At 44.1% G+C, this 17,296-nt stretch overlaps 1 protein-coding gene across 6 annotated transcripts in view; it reads right to left on the bottom strand.

Moving 5' to 3' along the window:
* ralgapa1 (Ral GTPase activating protein catalytic subunit alpha 1) overlaps positions 1-16,398 on the bottom strand; it is a 66,806-nt gene extending 50,408 nt beyond the window's left edge. For 3 of the 6 annotated variants that reach the window (XM_088925038.1, XM_088925036.1, XM_088925039.1), the window contains exons 1-13: positions 15,869-16,397; positions 8,959-9,069; positions 7,697-7,746; positions 6,482-6,539; positions 5,932-5,975; positions 5,271-5,448; positions 4,489-4,604; positions 3,494-3,632; positions 3,003-3,211; positions 2,492-2,728; positions 1,976-2,164; positions 1,185-1,325; positions 427-575 (exon numbers count right to left, since the gene is read on the bottom strand). In XM_088925038.1, coding sequence (XP_088781164.1) covers positions 427-575; positions 1,185-1,325; positions 1,976-2,164; positions 2,492-2,728; positions 3,003-3,211; positions 3,494-3,632; positions 4,489-4,604; positions 5,271-5,448; positions 5,932-5,975; positions 6,482-6,539; positions 7,697-7,746; positions 8,959-9,069; positions 15,869-15,974 — 1,727 coding nt within the window. In that variant the 5' untranslated portion in view covers positions 15,975-16,397. Of the gene's footprint in view, positions 1-426; positions 576-1,184; positions 1,326-1,975; positions 2,165-2,491; positions 2,729-3,002; positions 3,212-3,493; positions 3,633-4,488; positions 4,605-5,270; positions 5,449-5,931; positions 5,976-6,481; positions 6,540-7,696; positions 7,747-8,958; positions 9,070-15,868 lie in introns of all 6 variants that reach the window. The other 3 variants (XM_088925037.1, XM_088925041.1, XM_088925040.1) reach the window with 2 other exon arrangements.
* Positions 16,399-17,296: the final 898 nt, after the last annotated feature.

Below are 17,296 nucleotides of genomic sequence, written 5' to 3'. Positions count from 1 at the left end.
GCAGTAGACACTGTAGCATTAATGCAGTCAAGAATACAAACACAACATGGAGCAACAGAGAGAAAGCGCAAAGGTGCCGACACACAGCCAACACTTCGCACTGGCCAGAAGCTATCATCCGAAAAATACACACACAGATGTAATGCCCTAGTTACGAATGTGTGCTTACAATTACAAAAGCATACATCTTTATCCGTTTGTGTTTTTTCAGCCAATGAAATGTGCTATCCTTTTCCCAGCCTCTGTTCGCCCAGCTGCTGCTGAAAGTTCTTCACGATACGAACAGGGGAATCCATATTCAGGAGAGTAAAGCTTTTGTTTCTGTGTAAGTACTGTGTGTGTAGTGTATATCTATTGCAGTGACATCAGCATCACAGTCATGTTGACCGTGCTTGTACATTTTTTTTTGTTTGCTTTGTCACGTACCACGTCTTCTGATCCATTGTCTCATGCATGACCAGACTGCGATAAATATTGAGGACACGTTTACACATATCGATATGCTCTTCCAATAAGAATTTTACATCGTTAGCTGGTTCAAGGAGGAAAACGTTGGAGGAATTGGTTATAAAAACCTAAAACAGAGAGAAATAAAGTTAAGAGCTTATCTATATTTAAAATAAATCTTACATTTAACAGAAATTCCAACAGTCAATTCAGTTAATGCAGGCTTAGCCTATAACCAGGGATCCGTGAATATTTAAGAAAATATTATTTGGTGCTTCACAATGACTTATTCAGGTTTATTCTGTGCAAAAAAGTACAACCCAATTTTTCTTTAGTCTCAGTTTCTACCGAGACTAAAGAAAAACGAAAGTAGGGTAAAAAACAAAAATCGTTCGCATTTTCTTCTTTTAAACCGGATAACTTATAAACTGAAGTAGTTGTCACTTATTTATTAAGAAGTTGCATAAGCCAGAGCTCTTTGCTAATGAAGTATGCTAATTCATTAAGTCCGGACTCGCTACCTCTCCATAAAAATTGTCTGGTGTTGTTCAGCCTGCGGCTCAGGTGAAACCAATCAAAATCATGCAAATCCTGCAGCCTATGGATTAAAGCGCCCGTAATCTCTGTTACTATTTCAATATGCTGAAAACTGAATCCATATGACACAGTCAGAAACAAAACCAACAGGCAACATTAAAAAAGCATGGACAGAAAAAGACCCATTTGAAATGCCACACCTGTAATGTGGACTGTACTCCGGCGCACACATTGTATTCTTGCAGCTCACAGTCTGCCATTTTGTTAATGGCATCTTGGTAGGAAGAGTTTCTGGGCCAGCTGGGGGTCCGAGTATGGCCAGAGGCTTTTCCAACCTTTTCCTTAAAATGAACAAGGAAACAAAACCTGTCACGGCAGCCTGCACAGGACAAGGGGGATCATGCTCACTGAAGGGCTGACCGGCCGATTCACAGACGACCCTATTTCACCTTTCTGCTCGGCAGCACCTACGCATCCGTATGCTTTCACCCTGGCTGCTACTTTGTGGGCTGCCTAAGCTCTGCCACTCTGACAGTTAACAAAATTGCGGCGTCTATCCCAGTCACCTCTTTTTCAGCCGCCTGCTGTTCCGAAGTTACGTGCTCACTCAGAAGTTTCTAGAAAAAAAAATAGCCAAGCAATTAACATCAGACCCTTCCTATGTAGTTCAGGTGGGCAGCTGCGTCAGCATGCGTAGGCTGCAAAGGAACAAGTAGTAGGTTTATTCCATGCTGAAAAGAGAAGAAAGAAAACACAACATTTCGGCCGTGGAGCCTTCTTCAGGTGTGAGGTGTGAGGAAGGAACCCTTCTTATTTTCTGTAGGAGGGTATGCAACCTGATAAAAAAAAACCTTTATGGTAAAAAGGTGCGTTAAGGAGTGATTTCAGGGCATTCACTTCAATCTTGTCTGACGACCATTCGCTGTGTATAGTAGCTGCCGTCCCAGGAGGGGCAGCCGCTGACGCGACCTGCAGTGAGCTCTGCCCTCACCTCCTCCTGGTCCTTCTCGGACCCCGGCTCCCCGGCTGAGTCCAGGTGGATGACACTGGTGGCCGGGGAGCTGCAGTGCTCCTCGGGGTCCCTCATGAACACAGGCTTGTCTTCCTGAGCGATCCACTCCTGGTACACCCTCACCACCTTCCTCATGGCTGCCGCCTCGCACATGGGCAGCAGGAAAGCCTGCCCTCGGGGAAACATGAAACACGTTCAGGACTCACAGACATGCGCTTTACTTTTTTAAGCAGTCCTTCATCTGAAGCATTTTTTTTTAGGTGTAGGAGAGTCCTTGTGTAGGATTTTATTTTGCCCAATCAATATACTATAACCTTTAATTGTTTATCTCAGCATGTGTCTGGCCGAACTTCACATAAGGACGTGCTTCAACACTTCATAAGCTGAGGCAAATAAAATAACAGCTAGCCAATCGGCTGTTCCAAACCATTACAAAATAAACCAGGTACTGCTAGTCACCTTAATGCGAGACACTCTGCTCCTTATCGCTCATACCTGCCGGAAGATCTCAGTGATGAAGTTGACATTGGTTCTGGAAGAGCAGAAGACCTTCCTGACCACTTCGATGTCAGTGAGGTGCTCTTCATCCACACTGCAGAGGCTAGAAGAGCTGGGCTCCCTCTCGGTCAGCGTGCTGGTGTTGGAGTGAGACTGCTCTGTCTCCACACCGCTGTCCACACCATCAGGCCTGGGGCCGCTGTCCTCTCTGGCTGCCAGGCCAGCTGCTGCCCTCTGAAACACCCCCAGACACCCCCAGCTCAGACAAGGCTTTCTTCTTAACAGCAGGACCAGATCTGCCTGTCATTTTTTTTTATACGCCTTGGTTAGCGTTTTAAAAAGTTTATCAATGCCAAGAGGAAAGAACCAATTACCTTCTTTATTCTGCACTTTTCCAGCCCACAGTAATTAAATATTATTATAGACTTAAAACATGTGTCTGTGATTTTCACCTCAGAGGTCCAGCAAGTAACCCCAGACTGAAATGAATGAGGGAGCTCGGGTTCACCTGAATGTTCTTTGGCACGTTTTCTCCTTCGACCCCGGGGATATGAGGCCCAGTGTTGGATCGGGGCTCCAGCCAGAAAGACACCAGCCAGCGAATGAAGACGACGCGAGCATTCAGGAACATCTCTTTAGTGCAATAGATGTCTCCGCCGGTCTCCGGGTCTCTCTTTATTATCACATAATGTGGCTTTGGTCTCATGTGAGGCACCTCTGCAGGCAAGAATGTAAAGTGTAACTATGCCGCACAGCATACTTTGTAGAAAACATATGCACCTGTGCTCAATAAATACAAATCTATTACTGATTCGTTTTCTGCTCAATTTATAATACACCCAAACTTTTTAAATAATTCAAAATCCAATGGCAATCTCTGAAGCAACAGAATTAATCTTAGCACAAAAGCTCACAGCACACACTATACAGTACATGTATAAAGTAACCTACTAACATAAACATATATGAAAGTAAGACGAATGCTACTGCTTCCCTTACCAAGTACTGGATTGTACAAACTGGTCTCCTTGGAAAAATTTGGGAAAATATGAGGAAGATAATACTTTTTGAAGTTTCCAAACAGGAAGGCAAAGCCCTTTTCGTGATTTTCCTTGCATTTCCACTCCAAACTTTTTGCCTGCAAAACACAAAAGGAGCTTTTAATAACAGACGTGTCGCAAACTAGGGAAGGGCATGCCCAGAAGCGAATATACACGGCCTATCTGTGTCTGTCACACAGCCGGATTTTTAAAAGACTTGGCAAGACCAAAAAGTGTCCAAAAATACCCCTCTGTCAAGCAGTCAACTATCTCTACAGTTAGCAGCTGGATGTTTTCATATCAAGTATATCAGACAAGAGTGTTCCATGCAGAGGCAGGCATGTGTCCTGGTGAATCAGGGAGGCTGTGTTAACTCTTGGATCCACACAAGCCTGAGAGAAATCCCAGTACGAACGCAAGCACAGTAATTTGCCTTCACAATCAGACTCTACTCAAAGAAACTGCAATCATTCAGGACCCCATTTTTAAAAGCACCAATGTGCAATTTACCAGGACTTTTGAAGTGCAGCTTTTTAAGCTGGAAGAAGATCAATGCTATGGAATAGCATGGCTTTAAGTGTTCAGGAAATCTTTTATAACAGCTGCATATTTCAAAGACAAAAGCTTAAGCTAAACTGTCTCTTCTATCATGGATTTTAAGATGTATGCTATTCATCATTGTATTTTGAATACGTTCAAGACATAACTTTGATTAACAGACAAAAGATGGTGGTCTATAAATTCACATAACCTGTGTAAGGCTGTATTGCTAAAACAAATGATTTTTAGAACCCTCATTTTTTACCATCAGCTACAACATTTATTCAAAGTATTAAAAATAAAATAGAGAAGAACACATCAGAACTGGCACACATGCAACATGTTGCACTCAGCATGCACAGCAGTCAAGCATGCAATCACAATGCATTAGTAGGGTTAGTGGAAGACAAGTACCTGGATTACCATGTATTTCAAAAGTGCTTCTAAGAAATAGCTGGTAAGGTCTTCCTGACCCTTATCTCCAGACTGAGGAGAAACAAGGGGAGTGATTTCCTCTGGAGTGACTTGTGCTAAGGAGACAGACAAACACATCATTGCTTTAAATTGCTGGGCTCCTTCAATCACGGCTTGGTCCAAAACAACAAACTAAATACCCACTTCTACAGACTCACACAAAGCACCATTTTATAAGTCTTCTTATTATAAGAGAAGAACAGTGAGAAAATTACAGCTAGGGGGCATTTTCAGACATCTAAGATATAAAATCCAAAAAAAAAGTTAATATGACAAACATTTTGTAAATGAGTTTAGTAACAGCCTTTTATCATTAACCACAAAATGGTTTATTTCTAGTCTTAAGGTTGGTGATCTTAACCCTTCAAAGTTACACCAAAATTGCATGATACAAACTAGAGATTTGTCAGACAACATGCTTTCATTTCTTGGCAATATTAACCTTAGACATATTACAATTATTAAGTACACTGATTCCCTACCGGCTTGAAGAAGATGGTGACTTAATTCAGCATAAAACTTAAATTAAACATAAGTTTAAATTTTACATCAATATTTAAGTCAAATGAAATCAATATTTAAATCTAAACAAAATTCCACACCCTACCCGTTTTACTAAAGTCTACAGTCATTGAAATGACAAATGTCTGAGGCTCTGAAGGCTTCACGTGTCTGACACTCCTGCTTCCTGAGGAGTGAGAGGGACGGCTGCAGAAACTCACTTTCCTGCAAGCTGAGCGGGGGGTTGATGAGATTGTCCAGGGTCCGAGGTCCGTGCTCCGAGATGGGAGGTGGGAATCCGGGTATCAGACAAGCAAACATGCACAGCTGCTCACAAAGGCAGTTCGTCTGGAGCGCCTGCATCCACAGCAGGAACAGACGGACGCCTTCCCTCCGGATCTAGAGGGGAAAATCAGATCCGTCATCCAGGAATGTGAAGTACCAAAATACCAACGGCAAAAATAAGACGCAACTTGTTGACCTGTTTACAAGAGGTTTCCTATTCCGCCTTATAATTCCTTCTCAATCTGGTGTCATCATTTTACTATATAGTCTAAAACGATGAAGAAATAGGAGAAATGGATCATAAACACATAATTATAGCTTGAAATACCAAAACGTAAGCAGCTCCCTTAACAGCACTCTTTTAAAAAAAAGGCTAAAGGTTCAACGCATGCTGAAAGGTAAGCAAAGAAACTCAATGTTTCGGCTGTGGAGCCTTCTTCACATGTAGAAGCTCCTGCACACCTTAAGAAGGCCCCACAGCTGAAATGTGGTGTTTCTTTCCTTTCCTTTCAGCGTGGATTGAACCCTTATCTGTTCCTTTGCAGCTCAAGCATGCTGGTGCGACTCCCTGTTCGCACGTCTTTAAGGAATAAATACCTTTAAGGAATTTCCAGTATGGAGAAGCTTCTTTAGAATTAAGCCTGGGGAAAAAAAAGGTACAAAGAATAGTCAGATCCCCATCATCTAACAAGTGTTTTGCTTCTGTTCTCAGGACAATGCTTGTGAGAGTTCTCGGTCAGACTTGGATAAAACTCTTTCCCAAGTCCTTGGCATTCTCTGATTCACTCTTGGTGATCCTTGCATCCTATAGCAACTGACCTTAGTGCTTAGGAAAAGGAGAGACCACCTTGGTTAACTCTGTGTCAGCATTACTCTCATGTGCCCTAAACTTACAGCAGGAAACACCACCACACTGTTTTCTGGGATGTCTTGAAATAAGAAGCCTGAAGTGGCAAGTGAAGATGAGGCCGCAGGTCCACACGTTTACCACGTACCACACCCTTGATCTGTTCATCTCAGAACACAGTCATTCCCAACAGCACGCGGCATACACTGGCTCTGAAGGGATCCCACCAAAAGCACAGCTCGACAGGGTGAAATCATTCATACACATGAAGAAAAAAAAACAGCTTCAAAGAAAAATTACCTATGCTGTGAAACTGCCATCGCTCCTGGATCCGCTCAGGTAGAAGCTGTAAGATTTTCTAAATTGGAAATAAATCAGAAATGTTTAGTGCTCTGTGAAGACATAAGGAGATTAGCATACTCAGGCACAGTCTACCAGCCTTGGTGATTTTACAGTGTGCTTCTCGGCAGCCTAGGACACCGACTACAAGTGGAAAATAAACTTTTTTTGGAAATCTTAAAATATTGAGAAATGCCCTGTTGTACTGTTGGATTGAGGAAGCTGCAGACATACCCTTTGCAAATGACCAATGAGCACAAATTATCACTCAAGAGACAGCAAACTATGAATATATTAAAACTGACTGCGAACATGACACAAAGGTTCATTGAGACCTTCTTATGATAGGCCCTTCCATGTGTTTTGAGGAAATACTTAGCTGAACCTCTAGGATACACTTGAAATGTGCAAGTGTAAACTCAAACGTACATATTTTTAGAAATAAAAGACAACATCAATCAACTACAACAGGCCCAGTTATACGGTTGAGCACAGTGAAGCCTGACAGAGACAAAACAGGCTGACAAGCCTGTGTCCCTTCTCACAGGCATGCTCCAGCAGGATGAAGAACAAAGGGCAGCTCAGCACTCCTACTGAATCACTGCTCACCTCACAGACATCGATCACAACTCGAACTACCTCATTAAGCGGGTTTTCCACCTTGACAGCATAACAGAGATGTAGTGTTGTGGGACATATTCCAAGAAAAAACACAGCACATTTTTTCCTGGAGAGGGAGAGTGTTCTTGAAAATGGTCATATTGAAATTACAAAATATATCCTTTCAAAGTCACAGGTACAGCTTCTCTTTGTAATGTTTGTAATGGGACACCAGACATAAAATCCTGCAAGCCTCATTGCACAACATGAAGCAAGTCGAATAAAATAACTGAATCCACTCTGAAGGAACAAACGAGCCCTATTATGTTAAGACGTCTGTCTGAGCCATGCTGTTTTTTTGTTTTCATCTTCAACAGCAAGACACATGGTGAAATATTATGATCTGGACAACTGGGCTCTGCAAGGGGATGGTTTGGTTCCAGCCTGTAACAAACAGCTGCGGAATGGCCTGTGACTGCAGCTTCAGACAGAGCGCAAGGCCCGCGTGTTTCACAGGCAGCTCTCTGGTTTGGGCTGGGAGACACACTGCAAAGCCTGGGTGTCTGGAATTCTTACCTCAAATATAAAAAGAATGGAGTCAAGTTCTTCCCTTTGTGATTTGTGACCTGAAATGTTGACAAAACATAAGTTAAATTTCTAAAAAGGTACAATGCACCACAGCTAACCAAACATCTTTTTACAGTGCTCTTTACTTTAATTCACCAACATAGCCCGTCAATACTGCACATTACTGATTTACCCAAAACCATAAACATAGCTGTGCTTCAGAAGTTGTAGATTCAGTATGACAGTGAAATATTGCTATACATTTCTCCACCTTTTCCACCTTTGTGGCATTCAATTTCAATTTCCAAGTTGTTTCAAAGATGATTCTTTGAAACTGCTCAGCCAAAAACGTTAATATTGAAAACCAGAATTAAAACACTTCTGCTTCACTGGATAAGACCAAATGCATGTTCGCATACTGGACAGGTTTGGCAACAGCAGAGGAAGTTGGGAAACGGTAAGGTTCCTCACGCAGTACCGTATGAAACGAAGGCAACAGCTTGAAGTTAAGACAGTGAGCCATTGTTGCAGTAGTCTAAACAAAGCTGCTATCATGGTTGACATCTGCAAAAATGGTACTTGCTCCTGCCTGCTGGAGGAGACAGTAGCGCAGCCTTCAGCAGCAGTTATGAGGCAGGGCATGACCTGTATCGTCACAGGTAAAGTGGTCCATCTGCCACGAACTGCGAGACCTAAGCCCAACTGAGCCAGGGCATGTGAGTACAGTCTTCTGGCAAGGCATAGCCCCGTTACTGCTAAAGAGGTGAGCTGAGCCCACTGCCCCTGCCAGACGGGACAGAGCTACTCCACTGGGCAGCCTTGTGGATCTGCGACCTCTGTACTGGGACAGCAGCCAAGCTTTAACTTGGATTAAAAAACTAAGGACTCCTTTTATACTCTCCAGGAGAAATATAGCCAGTGCCATTTTTTTTTTCCTTCAAGATGAACTTGTTTACAGACAAATGAGAAGGACGCTCGTCATTCCTATTTAACCGTAGGCGTGTAGCTTACCTGAAACCCTGAAATAAGTCGATAAAACAGGTACCTTACCACATCACCTGTGACAACATGCCGAAGAGCGCTATTCATAAAACTGTCTTTAAACACAGAGAGTAAGGAAAACAATCATATTAAAATTAAGAGGAAGCACAAGGATTATCACCCCAGTTTTCAGAGAGCAACAGTTCACATAGTTCCAACCGATTCCGCAGGGGCGATGTCAGTTTTGAGTCACAAAGTGTGTTTATATCAAAACGGAGCCAATTACTTACCTTTCTGTTTCAGGCTGACTTCAATAGTCACAAAATTTTCAAAAAACACATAGTAGATATGGGAGTAGTTCTGGTCAAAGAAGTGCTTCAGGTCAATTGAATCAGCATTCTCTGGAGAGGAAAAAAAAAGACCTCACTGGTCAATTACAGAACTGTGGAAGCCTAAAGTATAGAACTGATAAGGTTTATAAAACCACTAATAACATTCCATCCAACTTTCTGAAGCCCAAATAATTTGTCTGGCATCTGGAATTCTCCATCATGTGGATTCAAATTATTTAAACTAATTTGGTTTGTCACCCTAAAGTTTGAAGGATAAAAGGAACCACAACTTGCTCAACATCTGAACATTTACAAAGTGTAGAACCTTCACATCTACAACAATATACTTGAATATAGTATATTTACCAGCGCAAATAATGCTGTTTGATCATACCTGACTGGATTACAGAAGAATAATGGCAGAATGGGACCAACACAAGTATGAAAAGCATGTTTTACAGAATGACCTTTCCATTTTAACAGGTGGCCTTTCACTTTCTTTCCCTACTAGACCATATACAGTACAAATAAAACACTGAAACTTGTTTATTAATCTGCAATCACATGCACCGCACACAAATAGCATTATTTGGTTTATGAGCATATCTGAATATTTCTGTTCACTTCAAATATTTTGTACTGGTCTCAAGAGTTCCTTGTAGTGCTCACCGGCAACACACTACCACTCAAGGGCACCTTCTGGCTTCATCCGAGGAGGCTCTGCTTTGTGCCAGCTCAGTTAGGACATTGTGATGCTTCACCCAGATCACCCAGATGACCAACAGCAATGATCCAACGCAACTTTAAAAAAGGCAAAATCCGTGTATACCAATATAATTCGCTCGATTCCCCCCCCCACCCCCATCAGTTTTCTGGGCTACCTGAGGCATAGCGCTGTGAATATCTTGAGGCACTTTCTTGGACATCCTACCCATTCCAAAAACGAGTTATTGCATCCTAAAATTAGATTTCTATGGGTGTTAACGATTAGTCATGCGATTTCAAACACAAATGATCACATTTAAAAGACGACCTAAGATTCTTAATGCAATACTGTCTTAAGAGCCCTTTTCCTTATGAGGCACCTGGCAGGACTGCTGCTCGAGCAGAACCCGGCGACTCCGAGGAAGCCTGGTACTTTCTGAAAAGTCCGGTTCATTCAGAGCTGAAAGAGCTCAGGGTGACCCGTCTGGTCAGGGTCACCGTCTCACTGAGGGCTGCCCTCTCCTTACAGTGAAAGGGGAAACTGTTTAGAAAATAATGACTAGTATTTGTGAAGTCGGCAGGTCTGAAAAATAACCATTCTTCAGGCAGCCAAGACAGTCGGGCCACAGCTAGTATGAAATGACCTAAAAATTTGACTTAGAACTTTGACTACTTTAGTTTTAACTACAGTCATTGTATTTGCAGTCTTGTGAGAGAAGAACCAGTACAGCTCATGCTAATTAATAACAGCTGATTAATGTGTACATCTACCTGGGTTTGACAAGATAGCAAACACTAACTCAGACCAGAGAGCTCTTACAGGACAGTTACACAGGATGTGATAACTGCCCTAACACTCTGCAGAAACAGCTAGTTGTATATCCTGTAACGACACCTGACAGTTGACGTCTGAACTCGAGGCACTATGCACAGACATAGGGACAGCTATGAAGGTCAACACTTTGGATGTCAGCACCTTGGATACAGAGGACTGCAAATGTGTCCAAGAGCTTCCACAGCCAATTTAAAAATAAGTTCCTTGCATTTATAAAGGGCTTTTCATGCCAGAGACATGGGAAGGGGATCAGCTTCATCCACTCTGAAGTGCAGCACAGCAGCCCCACTGCACAGCGCAGGTGACCGGGAAATTCCCTCACCAGCTGAGCAAGATCCTTCGGTAAGCCAGATTGTGCAAGCGCAGGAAGGAATTCGGGCAGGACACCAGAGTTCACGCCCCAACGCTTCTGAAAAGTGACAAAGCACTCAGGACCTTGGCTTGCTGTCTCGTCCATACAACAGCACCTCTACAGCACAGCATCCCTTGTCACTGTACCAGGGCACTGGTCTGGAAATTCTTGTCCTGAGCGAAACAGCGCCACCTACTGGTCCACCACCACCACTTACAGCAGCGGCCTGTTTTTTTGTGGAGGTCGGACCGGTACCGACCAGGATCAGCTCTGCTGCCGCTCTGCAGCTTGATGAGCTCACAGCCTCAGAAGTCAAGTGATCTGCACTTCTGATGCAGACTCTGACAGCTGCCTTCAGCTTCCCAGCTTAGTTCCTTGTTTTCATAAAACTGATGGACTGAAAGATCATATGACACAAGGCCACCATGCAAAAGTCAATATTTATGTCACCCAAGAGTGAAGGCAATTCACCTAACACCTCTTTCAACATATTTTTTTTCCAATAAATACAATACAAGGTGACTGGAGTTCAACAAGCACCAAGCTTTCTAACGAAGCATTTGAGGTTCGCCAAGTGCAGAAGTTGCTTGAAGTTTGATAAAAACCTCTGACGCAGGCCTCCTGCTTGACTGGAAATGGCCAAAGACACAAATGCGATTACAGCAAGAATTGAACTATGAGTATCTTAAAACATGCAGAAGAAAATACTCTATCTTTTAGCTCAAGGCTGTCAGAAAGATGCTGTCAAGATAGATAGTTGACTTTGCCTTGACCCTGCTCAGGCCTTCCTCTCTAACAAATCTCACTAGGAAAAGCTGTAGCACGAAGGGGAAATACTTTCATACCTCAAACACTACCCAAGGAGAGCCACGCCTCACTCGTTCAGCAGGGAATTCGCAGTAGTAAAGTAGATAGAAGGCTATCTTACAACCATGGGCTCACAGCACAGACAGGAAACATCCATGCACAGTGCAGCAGAGCAGAGAGAGGCAGACAGACCAAGACAGACCAAATTCCCCAAACAGACAATTAGAGGGAATTCAAGCATCACCAGTTACAACTTGTTCTCTCAAGCTTTTTTTGTTTCAGATATATTAGGAGATGAATTCACTTGAGAACTGAGAAAATAACAGGGCTGGAAGAAAAATATGTATCCAGTGCAATCCAACAACATAAATACAATTCATTAGAAAGTTAAATTGTCTAAATGTACTGTTTACTATTGTTCATACATTTTATCCAAGGAAAGATGAGAACATACTGGATACTGATACTATTTAGAAACAAATACTTCTAAAAGAAATAGACCTATGGTATTTCATGTTTCCCTTTGAATCTAAAAGCTGGTTTGAGTAATAATTAATTTATTAATGGAATGTCAGTTCAACAAAGCATAGGTACTAGGCTAGTTACTTTAAGTGGTGAAGTGTTTTTAAAAGGACATCTTGATAAAAATCCCTTCATACTTTTCTCTGTGGGTGGTACATTAACTTAACAAGTCTGGCGAGCACATACTGCAAGTCAGTCCAGCTGTGGGCTGTTCAAACTCCCCTAGTCTGTCATAAGAATCTCATAATGGACATTCACAGAAAATGAATTATACAGCAAATTGCCTCTAGCGACATTTAATAGTTCACTTGCTCCGAATACTTGAAACACTTAAAGTATACATATGTATATTTCAAAAGTTCAGAAAAGCCTATAAAAAGCAAGCAACATGAAACTGGCTGAACAGCTACCACCTGCCTTCAGGCAATGAGCTCCTTCTGTAAAAACCTCAGTGTGAAGGAGGAGAGGCCATTCAACGACTGACGCACGCACTGAGGAGATAATTAGCTCATGTGCCAGTGCTGATTTACTATGCAGTAAAGCACCACTGTAAGTAAAGCAGAGGAAGTTGCATTATCCGAAGGTCTAGAACTGCCCCTTGTAATTACATTCCAATTAGATTGGCTTTCCTGGATGTTTACAGTACTAGATATCACATCAGGGCACTGGCGCCCTGCCCATCACGGCTCTTCACAGCGCTATGCATGTCCATCCAGGGCTGCAGCAAGGCACGTCGTTCTCCTGCCGTCCTCTGCTTCTGACCTCAACAGAGCAGTAACAATCACTTCCCACAGAGCATTTCAATACGATCGGCCAGTTCCAGCCCCAAATCCTTCCAATTCAAAAAGAACACAAACCAAGTTGTATCTGCCCAGCTCACTCCAGCTCCCAGTGGAATAACATGTTCACAAAAATACATTTCGCCATGACTTCACTGGGATTATAAAACACGTCCAAGGTTATCTACCACCATTTCTTCATTTACGGAATTCCTATTATAAGACTGCAGTGTGGGCACTGTTAGCAGTCTGGGTCTGATATGGAAAAGCAGGTCAATAGCACAGTGCTTGGGACTGAATCCTGAAGGAGACATGTGGCTGGCCAAGTCAGTACTGAAGAACATGCCATATCACAACACTGCACAAACTACAAAACTATTTCACATAACATACTATACGTTTACTTCATACAATAAATTTAAACCACATCTATGTATACACCTAGTTCAGTAGAGATATTACACTAAATTAAAATACTACCCTAAAAGGCTAATCTCTCGTATTTACTGTTCCACTAATAACTGATGTTTGTGCCTTGAGCATTATTATAAAGAGAGCTTTAACAATGATTGGGAAGCACCTATTACAGTTAACATTGTAAGTAAACACAAAAAAACAGAACAAGAAAAGAAGAAACAAACATGTCTGTAGTGTGGAATTCAAGTGTATTAAAGTGTGAACACAAACTTCCAAAACACGACACTTTCCCATGTAGGAAACAGCTCTGCTCAGCTGCTCAGGGGATGGTTTTTCTCAGTCCCCTCCTATGTTCGAGAGCAGCCTACAGTTCCCCCTCCATCCCAGCACAGTCCTCCTGCTGTGCCTTTATCTGACAGAGCTCCTGTGGTTCTGGGTTACACAGGCTGGGGCTGGGCTTAAATGCTAAACTACAGCCCATTTCAGTGGGCCACCGGGGAGTTTCTGCAGCTCCAGGTGAAACTTTGAGCTCCCACTCCACAACGCCTTTGCAGACCTTGAGGTTTCTGCATCAAACCTAGATCCCATCAGCACTGAGGAATCATCACTACTGGCTCTGCATGAGTTCTTTTAAACACAACAGCCAAATGAAAAGACAGAGGAACTGATCCTCTTCATCAGAAGGGACTACAATCCCACACCCTTCAGGCTGTCATCAAAAACTAATTTCCACAGTGCTTTTCTCTACCGGCCTCTCGTCCAATTAGTCAAAGCAATGCAACAGAGCAGGCTGCTCTGCGATAGCACAGCACACTGATGACTGCTGCACAGGAACAACCCTGCACAGCGGCCTGCGACTGCGTGGGACCGGGAACAGCACTTGCAGATCTCCTGTGTTAACAAAGGAATAGGGAGGTTCCCGATCTTGAACCAACTGCTACAGGATGCCCATAGCATCTCCTGTAACCGGACAGAACTGGAAGCAAAGATTAGCTAGGCTGCTCTTGACCGGGCGAATGTGACTCGTGATCAGTGCAGTTACCTTTTCTGTGCCAAAAACCAAATACCCAAGGGAAAGACGACCCCAACTGACTGACAGCCCGTTCATGTTAATTGCTTTACTTCCCATTTAAAACAGCAGCAGGCAGTATCTGGACAAGCTGACAACAGCTCACAGTCAGGAGGTCTTTGAAGTTGCTACCTGAGCTTTCAGTCTGTCTGACAGAGGAGGCCTGCTATTCTCTTTTATCTGACTTTCTTGACAAAAAAAAACCCTCCAGGAGACTGCTGTTCATAGGAAGTGCAGCGGCTCAAGTGCTCCAGGTGCGCCAAGTGTCCGATCACAAAGACACTCGGTGTCCATTCCCCCACTGCTGCCTGTCATGGCTGACAGCGTGCAGCTTGGCGCTCAGGAAACAACCATTAAAGTCATCCAGCTGTCTGGATTTACTTGCAGCTGGGTTTCTTATTTGGCCCGTGGAGCAGAATCTGCTCTTAGGGACACACACGCTTGGCATGACCATTCCTAAACAATGGATTTCCACCAGATGGGGGAATTTTTTTGTTCGTTTTGGAGAAGCTTGGAGAATACTACATCAAGGTCTGCCTACATACTGCACCCTTCATTGTTGCCCACTGACTTATCATACAAACAGTGTGTGATACTGTGTTTTCTTTCTTCTCTTTTCAGCATGGAATAAACCTATTACTTGTTCCTTTGCAGCCTACGGATGCTGACGCAGCTCCCCACCTGAACTAATACAAACAGTATGCCTAATTTGTTTGTTTTTTATCCCAAAACATGTTGCAACTTCTATACAACGGAGATGGCAAAGCAGCTATTTTTTTCCCCCAGGACAAACACTGTCCAGGGCATATGAAACACAGTTAAGGCAGCCCTCAGGTCGCTGTCAGGTCAAGCCCATTGTAAGAGGGCTGAAGTCACACGCTGTATTCCCAGCCCGGGACACCGCGGCCAGCAGGTACAAGTGACCAGCCCCCCGCCTCTGTCCCCGCCGGAGACGGGAGCTGGACGCGCTGCCATCTCAACTCCGCACTCCGGGGGTGCTCTGCGAATCACAGCACTCTCACCCGGGAAGGACAACTATCACACAACCCCACCCCCGGAAAAAGGGGGGAAAGCACAGTCACAAACATTTCTCCTTCAGCCCGACGCAACCAAAACGAATTAACACGCTCGGGGGAGCCGCCGAATCGATACAGCTCGACTTTAGCTCACGGGCAACGATAAGCCGACGGGCGAGGGGCAGGCTGGCTTATCGCAGGCCCTGTGGGAATAGCAGGGCTCGCCGTCTGCGGCTTCAGAGACCCCCAGCCATGCTTTCGGGGGGACAGGGGTTATCCCCCTGCCCCGCTGTCCCACCTACGGCATGTCCGCAGAGCCTGCAGCAGGCTCCCGGCAGCGCGGCGTATGAGCCTGCCCACACTCACCTATCACAACCCGCAGGTGCTTCAGGCGGGTCAGGACGTCTTTCTTGGGGTCCAACACCTTCTGTGTGGATTTCTTGACGTCCCCATGCGGTTTTTTAGAAAACATCCCGAAAGCAGAAGGGAAAAGTCCGGTGGAAGGAGCCAGCCCCTAAGAAATCTTCGCGTATGTTTTTTTTTTTTAAAAAAAGAGGAGGTCCGGGGTCCGTTAACGTTTAAAAGGACACGAATTCACATGCCTCCGCGGGCTATAAAAAGTCAATAAATAAATAAAACGCACAGAGTAGGTGTGCATTTTGCAGGGGAAACAAAAATGTCATCGGAAGCGGTCCTTCCCTCCTCAGAGAGCAACACACCTCTCGCCCCAAACAGCACTAATGTCTCCAAACATGGCGGAGCGCTCAGGAGGAAAAACAACTCAATGGAAGGCAGAGCAATCCAACCCCACCGACTCGAACTACATCTCGGGTCAAACGTGCTCCGAGAGCACGCTGTTCTCGGAGCAGGACAGTCGCCCATCTCTTTAGAGACCAGGCGAAATGCAAAGTGTGTCAGTATTAAACTTTAATTTTGGGGGGGGGGTCGTTGGGAAGAGCGGAGGTGTCAGTTGTCATGGAAACCTCGGCACGCTGTGCATTTCTCGTTTATTGCTCTTCAGCATCCGTCGATTTCATTTTGGCAACCGGTTCTTTTTTCTTTTGTCTAGTTTCGGGGGGCCTGAAACACCCTGTTCTGCGAAGAAGAGGATACGGCGGGGGGGCATTTCTGCGCCGGTACGGAGCAGCAGGGCCGCGAAGCCCGGATATTCCGAGTGCTTTCCAACGCATCCTTGTGGAAGAGAAAACAATGTGAACACCACAGAATTGTCTATGTTTTAAAATGTGTTTAATACGTTATTACACTGAATAAAACAATCTTGCTTCGAGTACTTTTAAATACTTTTGTGCGGATCGTGGTGACAAGGATTTAGCGTAACTTCAGTATTAACAGCTTGATCGTCAATCAATTATAATGTCTAGTTCAAGCTCTCGTCCCCCTGACGTGAGCAAGCGTGACGCAGTCCTGGTTTATGTGGCACAACCGAATTTTACAGTGGACGTCTGGTATTTCCCTTGCTTTCGTGGTGAAAGGAATTTTCCGTATATTACATTGGAACTGCTTAAGGGGGCCGGCTCTCGGACTACAGCTCGCTGGGAATCTGTGCGGAGAGCTACTGCTGGGTCCCATTTTCGTACAAGCTTCCCAAACCCTGCTGCCTTGCCTTTTGTACCACAACCACACTCCTGTGGTGAGGCTGAGAAATCGACAGCAGAGCAAGAAGAAAATACGATCGCGAGGAAAGAAATCGTATTGGCTATACTTTCAGACCTGTTTTGTTTTTCTTTCGAAAGACATTCGATGCACACCCTCCGTCCCGATGGTGTATTTCTA

This window comes from Atractosteus spatula, chromosome 9, assembly GCF_055471065.1.
Source record: "Atractosteus spatula isolate fAtrSpa1 chromosome 9, fAtrSpa1.hap1, whole genome shotgun sequence".
Lineage (NCBI taxonomy): Eukaryota > Metazoa > Chordata > Actinopteri > Semionotiformes > Lepisosteidae > Atractosteus > Atractosteus spatula.
Note: the sequence above shows the minus strand (reverse complement) of the source record. Positions and strands in the feature narration are given on the sequence as shown.